Source organism: Dipteris shenzhenensis, chromosome 23 (assembly GCF_047967505.1).
Source record: "Dipteris shenzhenensis isolate YYH24624 ecotype China chromosome 23, Dip_SZ_1.0, whole genome shotgun sequence".
NCBI lineage: Eukaryota > Viridiplantae > Streptophyta > Polypodiopsida > Gleicheniales > Dipteridaceae > Dipteris > Dipteris shenzhenensis.
In genome coordinates, this window is record NC_141618.1 from 12,104,547 (window position 1) to 12,129,031 (window position 24,485).

Genomic DNA, 24,485 nt, shown 5'->3' on the forward strand with positions numbered 1-24,485 from the left:
TGGATTATCTTCCTGTATTGTGGTCACTTGTTCACTCTGAGATCTGTTTGAAGCTTGATCACCCTGAGAGGCTGGTCATTGGGTTGAGGGATTGCTAGTCCTAGTTGGGTAAGTTGGATGCTTTGTGGAATGCTTGGACACCTTTACAGTTGGTCATGGACAATGGTGAATGCCTTAGCCTTGCCTTGGCACTTGGGTACTAGTGTGTGCACTAGGATGGAATGCAGGTTGTAACCAAAGTTTGGCTTGGACAGTGGAATTGCCCGTGGGGCAGAGCACAAGGGTGAGCCCTTGTTGTATGTACCAATTTCATTCCTGAAGAAATAAATAAATATCGGAAGGGGCGCCAAGTGTTTGGGGCAAGTGTGGTGTCTTGTACTTGTTTCATTGAGCAGGGGCACTCTAGCCTCCATCCAGTTATAAATAAATATCGGAAGGGGCGCCAAGTGTTTGGGGCAAGTGTGGTGTCTTGTACTTGGTTTCATTGAGCAGGGGCACTCTAGCCTCCATCCAATTATTTCTCAAATTGTTTCTAAGTGGTATTGTTTAAAGTTAAGTGGTTGGAAATGATTCAATGTGGCTGTGAGTAATGAATATGCAATGCAAGTTATGAATACTGCCCTTTAGGAAACTGAAGGCCGGTTACATTACATGCATTAGATGCTCCTCCTTAGACTTGCTTTAGATGAGTATAGCATCAAACAGATTTGTAGAGATAGGGCTGTAGGATATTGCTCATGAGTGCTGGAGCATTAGTGAGGCCAAATGCCATCACTCTGAACTGATATAGAGCATGTTCTGTTCTGAAGGATGTTTTTGGCTCATCCTCCTCCATTCTTATTTGATGGAAGCTTGATCTTAGGTCTATGTTTGTAAAGTACTTGGCTCCTCTCAGCTCATTTAATAAATAATCAATTCTAGGGATCATAGCCATTTTATTCAAGTCCCTATAATCAATGCACATCTTGTATGAGCCATCCTTCTCCTTTACGAAGAGAACAGGGGAAGCAAATGGAGACTGACTGTGTGTGATGAAATCCCTGTACAAAAGCTCCTTGACTTGCTTTGCTACCTCCTCCCTTTCGGCCCTGGAAAGCCTATAAGCTGGCTTATTTACTGTTTTTGGTCCTGAATCAAAGTTAATTGCATGGTCCACATCTTTCTTAGGAGGTAAGTGATGAGGAAGCTCAGCAAAAGCATCTGAAAACTGCTGCAGCAACTCTTGCATGCCGTTATCCTTCACCAACAGCCCATTGCTGTCCTCTGTCTTAGGTAAATGGACAGCATAAAGTCCACATTTACCCTTGAGGTCCCTTGCTAAATTTTTTGAAGGATCTAACTGTCAATATAGGAGGTTTGAAGCCCAAAGTGTGATCGTTTTTTCAGAACAAAGAAACTTCATGTACATCTTGTCCAAATCCATAGAGAACTCTCCTAAGGTCCTCAGCCATTCACAGCCCAATACAAATCAATAGGCCCCATATCTAGAACGAGTAGAGCTCCAGTAGAGGTATGGTCTTCAGAAAGTTTAATTTGAGTGGTTTGACAACATTGTCGACCCCCATGATCCAATGTAAATGGCTTCAATCCAACTGCTTGGACGGAATCGGAGTTGATGAAGTTATGGGTACATCCACTATCAACCAAAATGTGGACAGGTCTACTATTAATAATGCCCTTCAATCTGAGATTTTGGGCACCTCTAGAGCCCATTATAGCCTCTGGAGAGATGCTGTGCAAAACAGATTCCCAAAACACTTCATCCTCCTCGACACAAGAGTTACCCTTAGGTTCTCTACCATCATCAATATAATCATCAAGAATTTCCACATTCCATACTGGCGTACTCTTGGGCATTGGACATGCAGTCACCATTAATCATGGCGTTTCCCAAGGTAGAACCACCTCTCAAATTGGAAAGAAGACGCCTTTTTGGATCCATGAATAAGCTCATCATCATCCGCGCCATCATTCTTACAATCATGAACTTCAGAATCTGCTACTGGATCATCAGAGAGTAAATCATCATGAATCTCAAGTATCATGCTAACTTTTGCTCCAGTTTTAGCCTTGCATTTGCTCCTATGATCTGGGGACAATTTCTCTCCACAAAGGTAACGTAGTTTCTTCTTTTTCCTTTCCTCATAAGAGTTTGAGAGACTAACTTTTCTTTCTTGTCCCCCAAATCTTCCTTGCTTAGCGGCTTAGGCAGAGCCTTGGCATCATCAGCTTTATAGGTCTTAGGGTGTCCCATGGCATTAGTATACATAGGGGGAAACCTGAGAATAGAGGGGATTCATGAGGATACCACTGGTTTCTGGTCCATAGGATTGCTAACCTTGTTTAGGGCTTTTTGCCAAAATGCTCATACTAATACCCTTTTCCTTCCAAGTATACTTAGGCTCATAATGTGGGTCTCTGAGCAGAAACATCAGAGGCTAGGCTAGGGTGAAGGCCATGAATTAATTTGAGCATCTTGCCCCTTTATCGATTCCATGAGTAAATAGGGACAGTTTCCAGAATTGCTGGATGTAGTCCTTCACTGTACCTTGCTGGGATAGATCATACCACCGACATACATATTGGTCTCTAGCAAGGGGTGAAACAAAAGTCCTGAATATCTCTGCATTAAATTCATCCCATGTATCAATGATTGTGCCTTTCCTCTGAAGATGGCTCCACCATGAGTGAGCAAAATCCTCAAGGTGCAGGACAACAAAGTCCTTGGTCCTTTTTCAAATATAATAGGAAATAATCATCCATCTTGCTGAGCCACTCCTCTAATTCACTGGGGGTACATTGAGTGAATTTAAGTCGCCCTCCTCTCTTAGGGCAAGAGCCCCTGCTGCCTTTTGTTTTACAGAAGTAGATCTATTAAATAGACCATGTGGACTTTACCAAGGAGAAACCCTCCTTGGGTTTTGATGTCATGTTGGAAAACACATGTCTAAGCATGTGTTTCTAGACCAGACCATCTGGAGGATCAATCTCCTTGCATCACCAAATATGAACATAAGTGATCCTAATGCAGAAGATAATCATTCAAGCCAAATATGTAGTCTTTGACTCGAACAAACTGGGGTAAAGGTTCATGGATCTTGAGATATTTATACTCATGCCACACTCTAGAAGCTTCATCTGCAGGCATAAATTGTTTTTGCAATTCCAGTTTTCAATTCTCCCAGGTAATTGGAGCCACACCATCCTTTTGTTGTTTAGTCCACCATCTATCTGCAGCCTCCATGAGCATATGTGTGGCCTCGCAGATCATTATGTCATTTGTGAACTTCACAAATTGTGGAGCCACCCTTCGATACCATTTGAGTTCATATCAGACATCCTCCAATGCATATTTTTATAGCCTATAGTTTGCTATATTAGGCCGTTTTTGTTTACTAGTTTCCATCATTTGAACAATGGATTCATGCTCCATTACCCCTTTTGCCTTATCCTCCCTTGAGTCAATGTATGAATAGCTCTACGTAACTCTTCTTGTCCCTCATTGACCTGCAACTGCTGAGCCAATGGTTGTTGTAAGGCATCTTCTAAGTTCCTCTTCCTCATGTTCAACGAATATAGACTTTTTGGTTTGTTTAAAAACAATTCCAGATCAAACAAAAACAAGTACACCTTCCTCCTATAGTAGGAAAACCACTGCAACGAAAGAAATTGCACCTAAAACCCAAGGCAAACTAAAATTCGAGCCAGAGCTAAATACAAAATGATAGAGAAGAAGCTCCCTAGTCCCATCTCTCATATGCCGCCTCTAGGTTGCTTTATGTTGATTTGTTAGCATCCTTTTCATTTGTTCTCTGTGCATAGACGCAGGGCGATAGAACTGGCTTGAATGCTTCTTCTTTTGAGTTCGTCAACAGCTTCACCTTTTTCTCCTGGCTGTCTTTACGTGCCTTTAAAAACCTCTTTGATTGTAGCCTAAGTGACTATGTGTCTTGGGGATGTGGTGGTGATGGTGAAGTGTCCAAACTAACTGTCATTGAATTTAGCCTAGGGTACCAGGCTAGGGGCCTTAGTTAATGCCCAAAAGGTACCTATGATTTAATGTGCAATAAGTGCAACTCCTACTGCTATTAGAGTGGTTTCAATTTCTAAGGTCATTGGTTTGGTTCAGTGGGGTCATTCTTTAAAAATTGACCCCCTAGAGATCCTACAAACTAGGGTCATTGGTTCCCAAGCATTAGGGTCATGGTGTGCCATCTGACTCCCCTAGGGGCATTAAAATCCCACGCCTCATTTTGTACATGTGTCTGTGTGTGGCCTCTTTGCTCGCCTTGTGGCGCCTAGGTGTCACCGCTGGAAGCCCCTGGAGCCCTTCCTTTCCCTTCCTTGCTGTTTTGAGTCTTCTCCCCTACGAGAGCAGCCTCATTCTCAAGATGGCGGATTTTTGCAGCCTCCCTCTTGCTGCCTGAAGTCGATTTTCTAGCTTTCTTCACGACAGTTTTCTTCTCCATTCTGGGCCACTTTTAGAGCTTTTCTCGACTTTCTTCGTGACAAAAGTCTTCCTTTCTTGATTCTGAAGTCATATTCTTGGACGCCTCTCTTCCTGCTCCTGCCTGGTGCAAGGCGCACTGAAAACGGAGTTGTTGGTGGGCTGGAATCACCATTCTGGTGGTCGCAATCATGGCAGATCTGTTTCAGCTTGCTGAACCCTCTCTTCCTTGATTTGGAAGTCACTCATAGGCAGCTCCCTCCTACCAGAGTTTCTGCCTTCTATTCAACCTACTTCGGGAGCTGTTCCGAGCTGAAGCAGGCTCTTTCTGTTGGCTAGATTCTCATCTTCTCTTTGTACCCCATGCTACTATCATTCTTACTGATATCCTGCAAGGTTGGATGCCTTGCCGTTGGCCCGGGAGAGAATTGGGGCACTAGTTGTGATACTCTCTTCCTGGGGGTGCAGTGGCTAGCCTTGGGCTCAGTAATGGCTTGGATATATGTGAATGCATTGCTTGGCATGCTGTCAGGTTGTTCTACTTGTGTTATGCATGACTATTGAAAAAGGAACCAAGAGAATAGCACTGGGAGTTGGTCACTAGCACAACCACGGGTTGGCATTGTACTGGGTTGCACCTGTGCGGGTGAGCTCTTGAAGGGAGTCCCTTTGTATTTGAGCTAACCAGTTTCTAAATAAATACCGCAAGGGGCGCCAAGTGTTGGGGCCAACAGGTGTCACTCTTCATGCTTTTTGAGTAGGGGCATTCTAGCCTCCCTTGTCTTAAATGGTTCAATGATGCTATGCAATGAAGTTATATGCTCTGAGTTTTGTTTGTGGATAATGAACAATTAATTAAAGCGCACCACCATGGCACCCATTAATTGTTAGCGCTTTGCATGCAAACAACACATTGTGGACTAGTTCTAGTCATGGTGGGCGTCCCCATTGAACACATGTGCACACATAACATATATAAAAAAATATATTTATTCTCTGGTTGACCAAAGTCAACGCTCTTGATCATAATTAAGAAGCTTTGACCAAGGGTCGAGGCGCCTTAATTATAGCCAAGTCTCTCTAACTGAAGTTGGCACAACTCTCCAACCGAAGTTGGCACATCTTGGTTAACCATGGTTAACCCTCTTGGCGCATGCCAAGTCTCGTTGACCGAAGTCAATACTCTCTGACCGTAGTCAGCTCTGTAGTTCTCTGGTTAACCGTAGTTAACCCTCTTGGTAATAAACCAAGTCTCTCCGACCGAAGTCAGGTTTACTTGACTAGAGTCAAGTATCTTTGACCGTAGTCAATTCTTTGACCATTAAAAGAACTCTTTGACCATAATTAACACATATAAAACTCTTTAATTATGATCAAATAAATGGTCAACTGTACTTTGACTTAGGATATTTACATTGTCGTGAGATCCCCTCGGCTTCTATTCAGTTTACATCCAAAAGCTGTGGATGATCGGATAACATGTCTTCGTCCATCCACTTGGCATCTAATGCCGTATAATTCTTGAATTTTACAAGATACCTGTAAAACTCCTTGCCCTGAGGGCCTTTGCGTACAGTATGGTACACAATCTGTTCTGGCTGAAGGACCTCCTCCAGCTCATCCACTTCTGGTGGATCCTCTGATACGGGCTTTGTAGGCTCTGGCCCCTGGAATTTCTTTAGAAGACTCACATGGAATGCATTGTGAATCCTCCAATGCTCTGGCAAAGTTAGCCTGTATGCAACCTCATTTATTCTTTCTATAACCCTGAAAGGGCCATAGTATCTGGGAGATAACTTTGCATACACTTTCTGTTTGCCTTTAAACTAGCGGAGCCTAGCTTTTTCAAACTTCAAAAGTACCCAATCCCCTTCCTTAAGATCTAACTGTCTCCTATGCTTATCTGCAGCTCTTTTATGCTTCTCTTGAGACCTTTCAATGTCCGGACTTGGCTATAAGCTGTCTGGAGGTCTCTCACAAACTGATCAGCTGCAAATATTTCATCCTTGGTCCTCAGGATAGGTGGCAGAATCACCTTTCCATAAATGATTTCAAAGGGGGCTTTCCCCGTAGAGCTGTGTACTGTATTATTGTAAGCAAACTCTACCAATGGTAGGTACTTTTCCCAGTCTGAACCTTGGTCACCCACGTAGCATTTCAACATATCCAATGCTGTAGAATTTGCTACTTCACTTTGACCATCTGTCTAGGGATGGAAAGAAGAAGAAAAATTCAGATTCGTCCCCATGTTGTCAAATAAAGCCCTCCAGAATAGACTGGTCATTCTCGGATCTCGATCACTGACAATGGACTTAGGCATACCATGGTGCTTAAAGATCTGTGCCATGAAAAGCTTAGCCATATGATCTACCTTTATGGTTTTGTGAACCGGAATGAAATGAGCTTGCTTGCTGAATCTATCAATGATAGTCCAAATCCCATCATTCCCTGACTTTGATCTTGGCAAATAAAAAATAAAGTCCATTGTAATACTTTCCCATGGTGCCTGAGGCACGGGAAGAGGCATAAGCAGGCCAGGTGCCTTCCGTCTATCATACTTCACTCTCTGACACGTAAGGCATTCAGTAACAAACTGATGTATATCTTTCCGCATCGCTGGCCAAAAGTAATACCTCTCTAGTGCTAGAGTTGTTGCTGTAATTCCTCTGTGTCCAGCATAGGGAGGTGCGTGGCATTCCTCCAAAATCTTTTTCCTCATCTCTTGGGTGATGCATAGGCAATCATCTTTCATTAGATACCCATCTTTCAGGGAATAGTGATTGGTGGATTGCCCCTCTTGCATTCGCTGTAAAATCTCACCAAAATCTGCATCACTAGCATATTGCTCCCTCATGCCTTTTAGGTCCTGATGATAAGCAATAGTCACATTATTGACCTGGGGTCTTCGGGACAAGGCATCTGCTACTCTATTCCGAATTCCTGGGGTATGGACAATCTGAAAATGATACATTGACAGCATGTAGAAGATGGTTTGTTCGATTGTCTGTTCAAGCATTGCGAATTACAATCAGCCTTGATGTTTGTCAAAAGTTTTGCCATTGGCTCTCAGAAGGTTCTGAAATTTTGTGGGATCAATGTCTCATACCTACCCTTCATGGTTATCCAAATCTCGTGGGCTATTGTGGCCATCTAAACGAGTGGAATGATTGAGCCTGTTGTTGTCATGATCACGATTATAAGTGGTTCTGGATCATCCTCTTCTCATTCTTCAACGGCTTTTGGATTTCCTTTGTCAACGTAGAACCGACGATCTTACTAATTTGCTTTGTGGACCTATCCCTCATGGGTTTTCTTAATGAGTTACACGTTGGCTTTTGACCATGTTTTACTGTATCGGATACTTGGTATTATCCAACTTTTGGCCTTTGACAATAGGGAATGAGGAAGTTGCTGTAAAGCACTCCTCAAACGCTACCAAGATCAAACCAAACAATGGCCATCAAATGCTCTTCCGCCTGAGTGGGCACTTCCCACAATCCTTAGAGTTTTTTTAAATGACATGACATAAAAAAACAGGTGGAATAGACAGCCTACAAGTGCTTGCTGATTTGACAAATAAGCCAAAGCCGCTGCAATAAGTGCAGCAAATAGAGCACAGAGCAGACCAACATCTACAGTATGTCTATGCTGAAAATAGATAAAGATCGGCATTAAATCAGCAAGAAATTGTCCCATAAGGAGGAGGGGCCCTTTGGCTCATTGAGAGAGCCAAAAAGTGGTGACATGGAAAGGTGAACTTGGATAGCTGATTCTTTTTCAGTGTTTCTAGTACAGGAAGACAGCCTTGGGATGTCAAAGGGCTCTCCTTCTACCATATGAGAAGAGCAGTGGGCTAATGCAGCTAGGTGAATGACCATTGTTTTTCGGCAAGTGTACTGTAGTAGGTATCTGCCCCTTGGCTTCAGTCCACAATGTAGACAATTTAGGCTCGAGGTGAGCCCTTATGATCGTACAAGCTGCCCAGGTCACCCAGCATTGACAGGCCTACCTATCCAGTTTGCCAGCGTGCCCACCAGATTGACCAAGCTAGGGTGAGTTGCTGTGCCAACTGGGCCAATTGTCTGATCAGTTTACTGACCAGATCAACTGGGTAAGCTTGCTCGGCCTGGCCCAAACTGTGGCCCACATGACAGGTCCCAGCCTGATGTTCGAGAAGGGCCTATATTTGGCCTGAGATTTCACCCTCACCTGCCAGGTAAGCTTGCCCAGATTTGGCTAGGGTGAGTTGCTGTGCCAACTGGGCCAATTGTTTGATCAGTTTACTGACCAGGTCAACTGGGTAAGCTTGCTTGGCCTGGCCCAAACTGTGGCCCACATGACAGGTCCCAGCCTGATGTTCCAGAAGGGCCTGTATTTGGCCTGAGATTTCAACCTAACCTGCCAGGTAAGCTTGCCCAAGTGGAATAGACAGCCGACAAGTGTGTGCTGATTTGGCAAATAAGCCAAAGCTGCTGCAATAAGTGCAGCAAATAGAGCACAGAGCAGACCAACATCTTCAGTATGTCTATACTGAAAATAGACAAAGACATCAGCATTAAATCAGCAAGAAATTGTCCCCTAGGGAGGAGGGGACCTTTGGCTCATTGAGAGAGCCAAAAAGTGGTGAAATGGGAAGGTAAACTCCGATAGCTGATACAGGAAGACAGCCTTGGGATGTCAAAGGGTTCTCCTTCTACCATATGAAGAGCAGTGGGCTCATGCAGCTAGGTGAATAACCATTGTTTTTCTGCAAGTGTACTGTAGTAGGTATCTGCCCCTGGGCTTCAGTCCCGACTCCACACTGGAGACAAGCCCCTATTTTTTAGGCTCCAGGTAGCCCTTATGATCGTACAATCTGCCCAGGTCACCCAGCATTGACAGGCCTACCTGTCTAGTTCGCCAGCTGGCCCACCAGATTGACCAAGCTAGAGTGAGTTGCAGGTCAACTGGGTAAGCTTGCTTGGCCTGGCCCGAACTGTGGCCACATGACAGGTTCCAGCCTGATGTTCAAGAAGGGCCTGTATTTGGCCTGAGATTTCACCCTAACCTGCCAGGTAAGCTTGCCCAGATTTTCCCCAAAACTGGCACATATTGGGCCAAGGGGTTCAGAATGGGTAGCAGAAGGGCCTGTATCTGGCCATGCCTTCCCTAACTTACTTTAACTATTACCTCAGGGGGCTCACAGAATTGGCATGAATCTGACCATTCCAGCTATATTGGCAGGGCATCATGTTTCAAAAGCGACCCTCAAAATTTGTCTTTATCCAGGGCCACAGCATTTAGTTCCGCTGGATCTCAGCTGAAACACTATCATTAATTCTAACTTTTGTAGTTGATGATCTACAAAACAATATTTCACCCAACCTTCCATATGTTTATGTAAACAGGTATTGGAATGAATGGGTGAATGCCTTTGTGAAATACTATGAGGTGCCCTCACATTGTTAGTAAGCTTGACGAGTACATGAACATGAACATAAAATGATCTTTTGATGTGTTTGTTGCCAAAGTTGATAAGGTTTGCACTCTCTTCTGTTGTATTGAATAAATTTGTGACCACTCCAAAAGTATGTAGCTTCTGGAATCAATGTTATGGTTGTGTATTAAATCTAAACATTTTCCATGATGCCAACCTTGTTTTGGAAAGTAGTTCAAAGTTGAAAATTTGATTAATGTTTTGTTTATGATTTTAGATCTGGAAGTGGTAGCATTAGGCACCGGAACGAAGTGCTTGGGGCAATCACGACTGAGTAGTTTGGGAGATGTAATCAATGATTCTCATGCCGAAATCATAGCAAGGAGAGCTCTGATAAGGTTGGCACTCAAGAAGATTGAGACAGTCATATAAAGCAAGGGATAGTGTATTTACCATCCATTTTATCATGGGATGTCTCAACAGCTGACTCAAATTGACAGAAAATAAGCGCATTTGGAGATGTTGACTTTGTGTATTATTTTAAAATTTGGTCTCTTGAAAGTTTTTGTATGCATGACCATGTGTCTTTTACGTAATATCTAGCTTCCTTTTCTACTTGTTGTTAACAAGCTTTGTAAGAGCAGCATTTTGTGAATCTGGGTTAATTTATCTGATGTTGTGATGAATAAGGTGCGATGTCTGGATTCATCATATCCTCAAGAATCACCAGTCATGAGAGGGCATGCAGATGAACTCCTTGGGAATATGTGAAATGTCTTTGAAACTATCTTGAAGAACAAAATCTTAGGTATTCTTGAAGAACAAAATCTTAGGTATTCTTGAAGAACAAAATCTTAGGTATTCTTTGAAACTATCTTGAAGAACAAAATCTTAGGTATTCTTTCAAGGGTCACCAGTTATATGAGAGAGCATACAGAATCAACAATGGACGTCCTGAAAATATGTGAATTTTGTGGAAGGGGTGTTATACTCACAAAGAAGTGTGCAGGTTTGCCGATGCGTCCATTTTGTTTTGTAGTTCCTAATAGCGTCTTGCCATGCAACTGTTGTGAAACAACAAGAATACGATGACCTATTTTAAGATAAAGATTGATGATCATAGGTTTGAAGGCTTGTCAAGTGTGTTGGGGGTGAGGTGGGGAGATGTGAGAACCCACCTTGCAATCTCCCATCCTCCCCCACTCACAAGGAAAAAGAAACAATTGGAGAAGACATACAATGCCCTCACAAGGAAAAAGAAAAGAAAATATATTCTAGAAAGAGAGATATATGATTTGATTACTTTCATAAAAAATCCAAGAAAGGGCTGGAAACAAGTGAAAGGCAGACGGAAACAGGTAACAGGGGATATATCAGATGCAACCATGCTTGATTATGTTACCAAGTTGTACAATCACGCACATGCCACTGAAATGGGGAAGGAGGATCTGTTGGTCACATACTAGTCCTTTTACCTTTGAAGACATTCAAGCTAGAATAAAGAAGATGGCTAATGGCAAAGCCTTAGATCACATGAAGATACAGGCTGAATTTGTGAAATGGATAGGAGACCGAGCAAGAACATGGCTCTCACACATCCTAACACATGCTCTACACCATGGTTTTCCTCAGGAATGGCAAGAAAATCGGGTCCAGCCTTTACACAAGGGTGGAGACAAAAATTCAGTCACAAATTACAGAACTATAATGGTCAGCTCTACATTGGCCAAGCTCTTCAGTACGGTAAATGAAAATCAGCTTATGGGCAGAAGAGGCCTAGAAAAGGGCCACTGGATAAGCAGGCTTTTGCAAGAAGCACAGGACAGCCGACCACCTTATTACCTTGAGAGTCCTTATGGATGAGTGCAGATTGAGAGGACACACTTTATTTTGTTGCTTTGTGGATTTCAAGAAAGCATTTGACACAGTTCCAAGAGGAGGACTATGGAAGAGAATGCAAGCAATAGGAGTCCCATTGGCCTTGAGAGTAGGCATCTCTCGTATCTATGAAAAGGTATTATGCCGACTCAAACAAGCACAAGGTATGTCCGATGTATTTGAGAGTAATATGGGAGTGAAGCAAGGCTGCCCTCTATCACCTACCTTGTTTGGAATATGCATTGATCAACTGGAGGAACTCATCAATGAATTTGCAACAGAGGAAGGGTTGCAAGGACCGCAATTGGGACTATGGACAGTGCTATTGTTGCTATACGCAGATGATGTAGTTCTTTCTGCATACAATCCGGACTCTATGCACAAACTTTTACAAGTGCTCAAGACTTTCTGTAGGGAAAGTGGACTGCAATTGAATGTTGGAAAAACAAAGATGATGGCAGTCTGTACCAATCAGCCAGAACATCCCCCTGAGATCACCTTTGATGGACAGATTATTGAGTATGTTAGCACCTTCTAATACTTAGGGGTTGATATCCCAGCAGATCACAGATGGTGGCAATGTATACACAGAGGATGGACACTGGCTGGGGGAAGTACTACCAGTTTGAGAATGACTGCAGGCACACTGACACCAGGAACTGGAAAATTCGAAATGTATTGTTTGATGCATATGTAGTACAAACAGTATTATATGGAGTGGAAGTATGGGGAGGCAGTATTTCAGCCTCTACCTGGAATGATATTGAGAAAATGCAAAAGGCTTTCTTACGGCAACTCCTTGGTGTCAAACCCACTACTCCATACTCAGTACTTCTGTTGGAAACGGGAAGGAGGCCAATTGAATTTCATGCACTGATCAGAGTTATGCAATACCTAATAGAGGTGCAGCAAATGCAACCATCATCATAAAGCATGGAATGCCAGCACAAAGCTTCAAAAGAACCGCAAAAGTAAGATCATCTATACAGGATGGGCAATCGACATAACAAAATGGTTCAGCAGATGGAAAGTAGAAGCATATTTGACCATGCCGCCTGAAAAGGTCACCATGTAAGAGTTTCAACTGTCTTTACTGAGCACTTTGCAAACTCACTGGCTGACAAGTGAAATGAAAGTAAAGCTAGAATATTACCAAGACAACATAAATCCCACATGTTGGTCTACATACATGTCCATAGAGACTCATGCTCAGCCTTATATTAGCACACCTATCCCCTTTCTATATCACAGAAACATAGCCAGGTTTCGTACCAGATCTCATACATTTGCAATTGAGAAGGGAGCTTGGATGCATCAGCCTAGACATGCTAGAGTCTGTACCCTTTATGACATGTAGACAGTTGAGACGGAGGCACATGTGGCTCTACAGTGCCCCCGATATGCACATATCAGGGAGGACTACCAGCAGATACTGGAGGACTCTGCTTAGCTGACATCAATTCTCTCTACTGTCTCTTCGGCAGCATTGGGATCTTTTGTCACTCGTCTTTTTACCTGGCGTCAGGAACTCATAGACTCCTAACCCCTCTCCTTGAGGAGACTCTATTTTACATTGTATTGAGACGGGTCCCATGGGTCATTTTTGGCCCCACGAGGACGTTAATAGACTCTACTTCTACTTCTACTTCTACTTCTCTCCCTGTCTCAGATCTACTCTTCGCCTTAACTCTGAACCTCATTCTACTTTCACAATCCTTCTCTCCCACTCCGGATCTACTCTTGCAAACCTTAAAACTCATAGATTAGAATTTTCAACCGTTATGCCCTTTGATCTATAAAAAAGACAAGCTCTCCACTTGTCAACCTTAGCCCCTTCTAAACCTTGCAACCTTTTTCTGAAATTGAGAACTCCTTACTCTTAAAGCTTTGAGGCGGAGGTTTAAACCTCCATCAACTGTATTGAACAACCATTCTTTCTCACTAAACTAATTGCTTCCCACGCTTAAGCCTATATCTCCAACCAAAATATACCCCGAGGCCCTAGGAGTTTGGAGGACATCATTTCCATCAAAGCAGCCTAGCACACTTGTCTTCTTCTTCTGCCTACATATAGAGTCGCTTTGAACGGAGCATTCAACAGTCTACCAATGTGTTGAAAGCAGCATGGAGGCCAAATCAGCCATCAGATTTTTGGGTGGGTCGACAGCCGTCTATTCAAGATCGCACCAACAAAGGTAGTGGATATCATCTTGGAAGCCTGGTGGTGGCACCAATTTGAGGTCCGGACTGAACTATAAGTAAGTGTTTCTCTATATATCAACACCACTGCAAGACCATTAATCACAAACCCATAGGGAGAGCCAAAACATTGGTTTCTGTGGTTTGGTTGAGCAGCAAAGAGATGATCTTAGTGCAGTGACAGAGTGTGAATGATGGCAGGAGTGTAATGGAATTCGATGATGCAAGTTGAAGTTTACTTGTCATCATTCAAACATGTCATGCTAGAGAGGGTGATCTACAAGCAGGGCAACTTGGAATGACAGCATTGGGTGGATCAAGACTATGGGTGGAAAGATCAACACATGCGAGCGTGTGCATGTGCACGCCCACGCATGCACACATGCATGCTCATGCATACGCACACCGCACTCAAGTGCACTTGCACGCACTTGCACAAGCACACACCCACACACGCATGCAATGCACAGCATACACATACATGCGTGCATGCACATCGAGTAAGCTGGACTATTCCAAAAGGCTGCAGCACCAATTGGTGTGATTTCATGAGTTGGAAATATCTTTTATGCGTTAATAGTTCGCTCTATATGTTTTGGAATTTGAAATGAGTATAGTAGGATGTTTGTAAGCTGCAGCTTTTCACAAGCACTTTGTGTGGCACTGGTTGCATGTGGGCATATTGTTATCATTGTAATAACAGGTTGAAGATACATGTTGAACAGAGCTATTACGTTTGAGATCATCAAAGTGGCTTTGGGAATTGACGTAATTCCATTCCAAATTTTCTGCATTACTGTTTTTCAGCCCCCTTATTAGAATGAAATTCTGGACGAAGCTCATTGGAACCAAACTTGTGTGACTTTCCTGCTGAATATTCTTAAAAAAAATACATGAGTCTTTCAATGCTTTGGTTTTATTGTTCTCTATTTCAGGTTCTTCTACAAAGAAATTGAGGTCCATGTACTCGGTACTAGAGCTGAACCTGGAAATGATGCACAGTTTGGAACAAATTTTGAGTGTATCCTGGGAAATTTGGGTCAAAAGAAATTCCAACTACGCACAAATCATCATGTTCATCTTTACATCAGCCAACTTCCTTGTAGGTGCTTTACACCTTGTACATGAATGGGGTGTTCAATTCGAAAAAGTAGCATATAGTGAACAAGCTAATGTCAAATAGTTCAACTTTTCCCTGTCTTTAAACAACCACCTTATGCTGATCGATTAACATCTTGACTATCAGGTGGAGATGCATGCATTTTGCAGCCTTCTGAGATGACGAGAATTGATTGTTGGAGTAAACCCAGGAATCCAAATATTGCATTGCAGAATGTCTTCAAAGAGCCATGTGAAAGCTGTGTGAATAGCATTACTGGGACCATCGAATTCGCAAGCCATCTGCCAACTACCAAGATTGAATCTTCGTGTAGCAAAGAAGATAGTAGAACGTGTTGCTGTACAGGGGAAAAGATTGCAGATTCTAGTCGACTGTATGCAAAGCAGACAGGTGCAAAACTTGCATCTTTGGTGCCAAATGCTAACTGGAAAGAAACTTGTGCTGCTGAGCAGAGGGCAATGCTTCACTCATGCAGTGTAAAAGATAGAGAAAATGAAGAAGCATCTATACACATCGATAGGAAGGCTCTGAGGAATACAGAGATAACAGAGAACTATACTTCTTCAGAAATCTTTAGTGGGAATATATCTGAATTTGGTGTAGTAAACGATTTCCAGAATCCTACAATCTACAGTGCTGTGGAGGGACTGCAAGCTCTTGAGATGGTGCGGAGAAAACCTGGACGTGGCGATGTGACACTCTCGATGAGTTGTAGCGACAAAATTGCATCTTGGAATATTCTGGGTGTGCAAGGTTGTCACTGTCTAGTTTTTTCACTTTAAGATATTAATAATAAAAAACATTCAAACACATACAGAGGGTTTTCAAGATGTTTTTCAAGTATCCGAAAACATACAAAGGGTGCTAGGTGATCTATTATTTTTTAAATGTGTCTGTGGATCTCCTTGTGAAAGAAGTGGTACTGAACTTTGACACGTTTGTACGAGCATGGAACACTGGATTCTTTGTGATGGCCATGCACCTCTAGTTGTCACTTTCCAAGGTCAACATCCCTATGTGCCCTTATGTCCTCCAAATGTAACAATTTAAGTCAATTTGTAGTATTTTGCCTCGTGTGACAGTTTTTTTATAGGTTCTTTGTTCTTGAATAGCCTCATGTTGAATGCTGCAGTTTGTGTTAGCCAGATTCTGATATAATGTGGTATTGAGCAATAGGATGTGTCCTTAATGGACAAGTTGATGTCTCTCGTCATGGGAACAGCAACTGGCTTGCTTTCCTCCACTCTAAAAGGTGTCAAACCTCCTTAGCATATCTCTGCTTAGAGATAAAGATGCTGTATGAACGTTGCTACATCTTGAGGCTGTTAAAGAAGAAGAAGGTCTGTCCTCTTGAACTCAGACTTAAGATTATACTCTGTGCAATCTTCTCCATGTGATATCTATTGAGAATGAAATCAGCAACATAGAGTTGGACAATCATATACTTCTTCCCCCCATTGAAGAGATAGAGGTTGCATTTAAAGGGCTCCTTGTCAAGACAATCTTTAAGAACTACCCATTAATGCGCTGGTATCAATCCATCTGACCTTGTTTTAGCCCATAGACTGCCTTCCGAAGCATTATTTTTTTAAATCAAAGACCTTGAAACCTTAACGTTCTCCTCAAGATTAAAGTTCAAGAAAGAAGAGTTCACATCCATGTGATAAATAGGCCTAAGTCCATTGATGATGTTTAACTCATGCAAAAAGTAACTTGATTGTTGTGCGTGGGAAAAGTGTCTCATGATGGTTAAATCCTTTGGCTTGTGTGTAGCCCATAGCTAATGAATGCGTCATTTGTATGAGCAAAACCCTTTGAGTAGGACTTATCTGAGCGTGTTTTTTAAGAGATCATAAAATAGTATTTCTTTAGGAAACATGGTTTTTGCACTTTTACTTTCACTAGAACTAGATGCATTTATCATAAAAATATATAGAATAGTCACTCATTCACTTTCACATAAGTAAATTTTCTTACTCATAGACATCCATAATTATCTAACAAGATTATTGAAATAGAATTTCTTTAAGAGACATCCCTCACAATCACTCTCAATGTAATAATATTATACATATAAAACTACTTATTAAACACATTTATGTCAACATGACAAGAGCTTTCTATTGTATTATAGCATAAATAACAATATATTTATGGATGCTTCTAAAGAAGTTAACAATATAATAAATAAAGATTAACTATATAGTCTCTTAAAAATAAATGTAAGATTTAAAACTATATATGCAGGATTTTGCAAATATAACTTCATAGATGTGCTTAAATGGCCTTTTTTGGTGAATTTGAGTGGTTGAATGATCATATTTGGACATTGGATGTGAAAGCTATGTTACTTTTAAAAGTATTGTCCAAAGTAATTTTGCCAGCGAAACTATCTTAAAAGACCTACTTCAAAGGGGTTTCGCTGGCGAAACTACCTTGGATGGCTTGCTTCAATGAAGTTTCTTTGGAAAAACCCTTTTGTGAAGATAGTTGGAGAGAGGGTTTTCAATGTTACGTCCTATTAAGTAAAAGGATTCTTAGAAGGATTATAAGAGAAATTTCACAAAGAAATCCACTCTACATGTGGGTTTCTTCAAAAGCCATCCCATTATGTTATTCACCATTCCCAAATATTTATTAAAAATTTATGTAAAAAGTAGGCATTCCTATAATGCTTTGGATATTTCTAAGGGAAACTATGTTTTCTTTTGATCCATTTTTGCCATATTTTTACATATTTGGAAGCTTTTTTTTCCTTTAGCTCGGACGCTTGGAAGATTTTGCTTGCCCCCCATAGTTAACAAATGTAGCAGTGTAATTCTATGCATTACATCTGTTGTACTCTATCACTACATCCCCTCTCCCCCCATCCTGTCCCCCACCAAAAAAAAAGAGAGGGGGAGGAAAAGAAAAAGGAAACAAATTCTCTGTAGTAAGCTTTGACTCTATACTAAACTTTGACAATTGATACAAGATCAACTAGTTACTTTGTGATGCTCCATCGTGTGATGCTCCACCGCCATAGGTACTGTCGAAGAAGCCCCCTCGTGACACGAACCGCCTTAGCACAATCATTGGAAACCTGGAACTGTTGATCCCAGGCCACATGTGCTAGGTACACTCCTTTGGTCTGGTGATGATACACTGGGTCATCTGGTACACCAATCCAACTGTTGGTACTGGTACATTACTCCATCAGAGGATCTTGGAACAATAATCCAACTGATACTGCCTCCGGTGCAAGGTTTGCTTTCCTGCATGGGCACTTGTATCGTAGAGCGAAATAGCCCCCTCTAAAGCCCCCTCTTAAGTCCAAACTGGTACACTGTCGTCAGATTGATGAAATTTAATGCTCCAATGGCAAGGAGCATATAACAGCTCACAAGGATCAATCAACTGTGTCTGGGTTCGATCTACTAGGTCATAACGTCCAAATAAAATAGAAACTGGTAACATGCTGCCACTTGAGTCAGTGGGAACAACTCCTTGTGGCTCGAGGTCTGCCTGAAAGCTTGCCTTGATAAATGACACTCTGCTCGGTGCACCTGATCGGCGGGTCTGGGAGGCTTTAAAAAAACCCATTTTTATGATTGTCTTAGGGCCTAGACCTGTTGGAGGTGAACATCTCCTGATGTCACTTTAGTGAGAGAGGGCTAGTGTTTGTGGGTGTGCCCGCCCAGTGTGAGGTTAGGCTAAGCAGAGAGAGGGCTTTTGCTATGGATGTGTCCGCCCCCGTGAGGATAGATCTACGTAGGTTGGCAGGTGTTTTGGGCAGGAGACTAGGCCCCAATAGTCCCTCTTATAGGGTGCTGGGTCGGCTCTATTCCAGGCCATGTCGGCCATAGGCAGCCCCCTTTGTATGCTGGAGGAGGTGAGTCCCTTATACAGGGGAGTAGCAGCCTGGTCGCCCCCGCCCTTCATATAGGGCTGTGTGCCCAGCCTTAGGTGCTGCAGTCAACCCATCTACTAGCAGGGGTCGGCCCTAGTCTAGCAGCCGACTAGGGAGGGACTGGGGACTATTTATAGGCCCCCCCTCAGCTCTCATTTCATCACATTCCAAGGCCTGGTAGAGGAGCAGAGCCAGCCTAGTATTGCAAATGTGGAGCAGGGTAGTGGAGGAGTTCATCCACTCCCTTGTGCTCCCTTCCACTTGGTTGTTGAGCAGTGTGTTTCGAGCTCTCGAGCAACCCCTTGTTTGCTGGCAGCGCTTGTCTCGTGCTAATAGAAGGTTGGAGTATACGTGGTTGCAACAGTCACACCACTGGCTACCTGATCACTGGACCCCTCTGCATTCTGTTGGGACACTGACTTCCATAATGACCTCTCTGGCCACATCGGTTACACGTACATGATGCCTTGAGAGCTTCGCGTTTCTCAGCTGTCAATTGATTTTTGCCTTTCTGATCAGTTGTCAAAACCTCAGGCTGACTGTCATAGGTACGATCGACGAAGCGCTCCTCTTGGTCAAGCACCACGGGGACCACTTCCTCCTAGGTCAACTCATTCACCCTACCACTGATGAGCAAGGATGAATAGAAGGCCCCATACTGAGAGGATAATTGGGACAGTAGAGTAATGGCCATGTCCTCTGATGTAATCTGCCTCCCCGCTTGGAGGATGTCCTATTGAAGTTCCTATAACTTGTTGATGTGATCCCGCATCGATGAAGACTTCTTGGGATCCAACAACCTCATCTGGACCTCCAGTTAGACCCTCTTCATGGGAGAGGTTCGGTTATACATGGACGCCAAATGCTCCCATATACTTTTGGCCACTGTCATGTGCCTCACGTGATTAATCACTTGAGGAGTACAATTGAGAAATATAAATGATCTTATCCTAGCAATAACACGGTTCCATAGCTAGGACAGAGTCTTGGCCTCCTTCAGAGCCAAGATGCCAAGGTCCTCTGTCAGGGGATCTTGTCGGGTAACACCTATCAAGGCGAAATCTGCCATGTTGTATGACTGTAACACAGATTCCACCATCACCCGCCAAACGCCATAATTGAGCCCATCTAACAGCCGGTCAATTGGGAACGTGGGCAACACAGGAATTCTAGTCTTGTTCTTTGCCATCTCGGACAAAGTCGCCATGTCGGAGTGAAGAGGACGATGAACTGAAAGAGAATATGGATGGGATAGAAGGGAACTGAGGGTTGTAGAAAGGAGAAGGCGGAAGAAGAGGATGAAGGGGCTGACAGCCCAATGTACCTTCACACATCACTTTCTGTCCCTTGGAAACACCTTCTTTCTGATCTGAAAACACCCTTCAAAATCACCCCTTTGCTGGTCACCCGAACACTCCACTCCTCAAAAACCCCCCTCTCTCAACCTTGCTGTAGTCTCTAAGAAAAAGGGGGAACCCCTCCATTCCCTAAGGAATGTAACCCTCCTGGCTGAGGCTGCTTGGGAAGAACCTCGCATGCTGGCCCAACTGGCCATCAGTTTCCTACCATTTCATGCATCCAGTGCACCCTTTACCCTTTCCAACACCCCCTAGGACCTAGACACGTGAGTGCATATCTTTATTTGTAAATATTGGCCAATATACATTGTTCGTTGGTACCATCCATAGCTCGGTCCCATCAAGACCTGCCATCAGAAACTCCAAATCAAGATCTAAGCGTTAACATAAGGCTGTCTTGATAATCATAATGTCAATAATTACATTCATCACAGAGCCATGGTAATACTACTTAAACGTACACAATTGTGACATCATCAATGCCAAACTAGTAATACAACTATATTTATGGATGTCGTCAATCATAACATTTCTTCTTGCTTATATCTGAATTGCATCTGGGTAATCGTCAAAGTAACTTTCTTATCCACTGTGCATGTGACATTGGATGGTTCTTAAACTTCAATAAGTACTAGATTCTCATTTGTTTACGTGTGCACTGTGCCCTTCTCTTGATGGTTCAAAACCTATTCTGGTATCAATAAATCAATTGCACCTCGATCTCTGGTTCTTCTTCGATAAGAGGTTGTGATGGGGTTGTCCTTTATAAGCCTTCAAAGTGTCTTTCATCCTCTTAGAACCTGGTAGTATTTGCTTGTATGTAACCTGATTTCCACCATTAAAAACTGCCTCTTTCACTTGAAAAGGTCCATAGTACTTCATGACTAGTTTTATGTATTTGTTATGACCTTGAACTCATTTTATTCTTCGGTTATCATTCTTTAAAAGAACCCAATCTTCTACTTGGAACTGCACATCTCTTTATTTCTTATTGGTTGCTCTCTTGTATTGAGATGGAGCCGTCTTAATTTGTTCTTTAACTTGCTCTAGTACCTATGATATATCTCAGCAAATTGATAGTGGCGAGAACCCTTTCCCCCTATGTGTGTGACTTTTGCGAACTATTTTTGGACCACTTTGTTCAAAAGCCTTGGAACTAGATATAGTTTTCCACCACTTTTCATACCCAAACTGATGGTCAATGTGAAAGTGCTTATAAACCTATCGTTAGTATGGTACGGGCCTATGTTCATGATCAGCCTAGAATTTGGACTCAATATTTATTTACTAGAGTTCGCCTACAACAACTCTACACATACATCCACTAAAAAGTATTCATTAGAAGTTATGTATCAGTTATGATTTGAGAAGAGTCTCTTCTGCTTGATGTTTTTTGTAGGTTCCTACGCTTTCTAGGTTCAATTTTGATCTCTAGACTTCATTTTCCAATTTCTCAAAGACAGGCGTAGTTAGAACAAATGTCGTCAATTTTTTGGAAGTTTGGCACTTGTTTGAGATCAAACGTGAAAGATTGCTTCCAGACAAATTGCGATTGGCATGAACAGAGCCCTGATCAACTGCAATTTGATCATCATTTAGAACTGCAATTTGATCATTATTTAAAAATTCGATTGGACTTCTTTCCCTTCTTGGTTGACGATTTTTTACTTTTGGCATAGTTTTTTTGTGCCATAAGTGACAGTTTCATGCTAGAAGAAATGCTGGCCACTTTTGGATTGATGGCTGTGGCCTTTGGCAACATTTGGCATCTTTTGGGAGATGAATTCATTGCTGCTCATTGATGAAACTGTTGGAAATGCATACAAAAATACTCCATATATTTCATCCACATGCAAGTGCACTAACCATGGTGATCATAAAACGGTATTCGGAATCAAGTATCAAGCTACAAGCTCTTTGGTCTACATGTGAGTACTTTCATTTTGTTCATTGCTCCTGCTATTTCATTTCCATTTCATTATGTCTCTCTTTGAGTATCATTATCTCCGTCGCTAGCCTACCCTCTCTCTCTCTCTCCCTCTCCACCATGCACCTTCAACAGTGAGCTAGAATCTGTCCAAAGGAAGAACCCCCTTCATTACTCTCCGCAAGAAACACTTTTCTCACTGGAGAGGGAGTTTTGAATCCCACATATGTTGTAATATTTTCTACCACCACCAAGGGTTATGTATCATAGTCCAAATACAATTGGCATGAAGAGAAATCAAAGGAGGAGGCAACAATACTTTGTATAAGGAGGGCATTACACCGTGTACTAGTGAGATCTCTCGGCTGCCTCTACCTGTGAGCTCACCTCTCGCACCCCCCACTCCCCCTTGCGCCCCCCGCCCTTCTGTGGCGTCGCATTGGCCTATTGCGTGTCGTGGACTACAGGCAAGGGAAGTACTAATCTGGCGACCCCTCCCTTCGCGCCTCTGCTGCCACAGACATCGTATGGGCTATGGCGCCGTAGTGTTCCAGCCCAGGACACATCCTCGCTAGGGGTCTCTGCAAGTTGCCCGCTGCAGCTCTCGTGCCCTCCCTTGAGCCTCGCCAGCAGCTTGCTGCTGCCCGTACGTCATTTCTAGGCACCAGAAGCAGCTCACAGCTTTGCTGTTGCTGCTTGGCGCTACCTCTCTAGCCTGGCACTTCGCGTGACCTGTTCATTACCCTCGCCGCTCAGCTATGATACAACAGCTCATAAACACACAGAAAAACCCACAGCCACTGTGGGCCATCTAGTTCTCCCTTTGGCGCTCTTCGATTGCAATCTTCTTCACCCAAAGGAAAGTTCTGACGCTAGGGACTGGCAGTGTACATTCATTGGCTTTTTCATTGCTTGACCAGTTCCCTCAAGAAGTACATTGGAAGCTGCTTCCGAGCTAGTGGACAGTTTCAAGCTCTGTGGGGCTAGTTTTTCTTCGTGGCAGCTCACTTGTGGAATTCAGGAGCCTGCCTGTGGAAGAACTTTGGGGCTTTTGCCAGAGCTGGGCCGGTTCTTTTCATTGGGGCTTTCTCCTCGCAGGCGCTTTTGCTTCTTTCTCCCTTTCTCTTTTTCGTCGGTTGGTGTGGTTTATTGCTTATTGCTAGTGATGGGACATTGGTGGCAACCTTTGGTCTGGCCAGAGGGGCTCTATGGCAGCACCCTCGACTACCCGAGCTGTCAAAGTTCCTTCTTCACTAGCGGATAAGCAACAGGTACGGCAAGCAATGAATCTCTTACAGGACAAGGCTATCATAGGTAGGATAGTAGGCCTCACTCCCTCGAGGAGGCAGATTCGGGATTGGATCCAGGCGAGCTTGGCACTAGACAATGATCACATTCAGGAGGTCACTATCTATAGACGCGGTGTTTTCCTCCCCTAGCTAGGTTCCCTGGATACCGCTCTGACTCTCATGGAGCATAGCATAGCCCTATCCTCTTGGAACCCCATTTGGTTTACCTCATCCCTTGGTATCATGGATTCACGATGGAACATGGACTCGACTCACCATGTTCCTCGCTTCCCAGTGGCGCTTTGCTTCTTCTCGAGACTTCCGAGGGAATATAGGTGCATCCTTTCTTCCATTGGACGAGCGTTTGGCACAACTTTGGAGTACTCGGCAAAGTCGAAGGTGGCAGTGGTGACAGATGATGGGGTTATTCGACTCAGACTCGTGGTAGAGAGCGTGAATAGCCTCTCAGACGTGATTCTCTTGGAGACTTTGGAGGGGGGTACTCTTTGTCAGCGTTTGGAGGTTTCAGGCTTACCAGGCCAGTGTTTGAGGTGTAGACAGATGGGGCACCTACACGAGGCCAGTACAGGACTCATCCTTCCTCCGAGGAGACATAGGGATAGCATAGCGACTTGAGAGGGGAGGGGACTCGGAGACCACCTAAGCGGACATAGCAGGAGTCTCAGAGACAATAGCTTGAGTCGCAAACCCCTTGGGTAGAGCCTTCGGAGGGTAGATGGACTAAGCTAGGGAAAAAGAAGAGTAAGTGGGCAAAAGAGAATCAACGACACAGTGCCACCTGTAAGAGGCGAGCACAGATAGCTACACAGTCACAGGGACATCCGATTAGGCCCACAGGTATCACGTGATCCGGAGAGAGACATCAACCTTAGGACATCCCCGAGGCCCATCTGGAGGAGAGACTTCTCGTCCACCGCAGAACCCCCACCTCGTAGCCAGAG

At 43.3% G+C, this 24,485-nt stretch overlaps 1 protein-coding gene across 3 annotated transcripts in view; it reads left to right on the plus strand.

The window, feature by feature from the left end:
* Positions 1-24,485, plus strand: part of LOC147886988 (denosine deaminases acting on tRNA) — a 90,236-nt gene that overhangs the window by 16,802 nt on the left and 48,949 nt on the right. For all 3 annotated transcript variants that reach the window (XM_087394473.1, XM_087394474.1, XM_087394475.1), the window contains exons 2-4: positions 10,141-10,261; positions 14,876-15,042; positions 15,187-15,813. In XM_087394473.1, the coding sequence (XP_087250599.1) occupies positions 10,141-10,261; positions 14,876-15,042; positions 15,187-15,813 (915 nt within the window). The remainder of the gene's footprint in view (positions 1-10,140; positions 10,262-14,875; positions 15,043-15,186; positions 15,814-24,485) is intronic.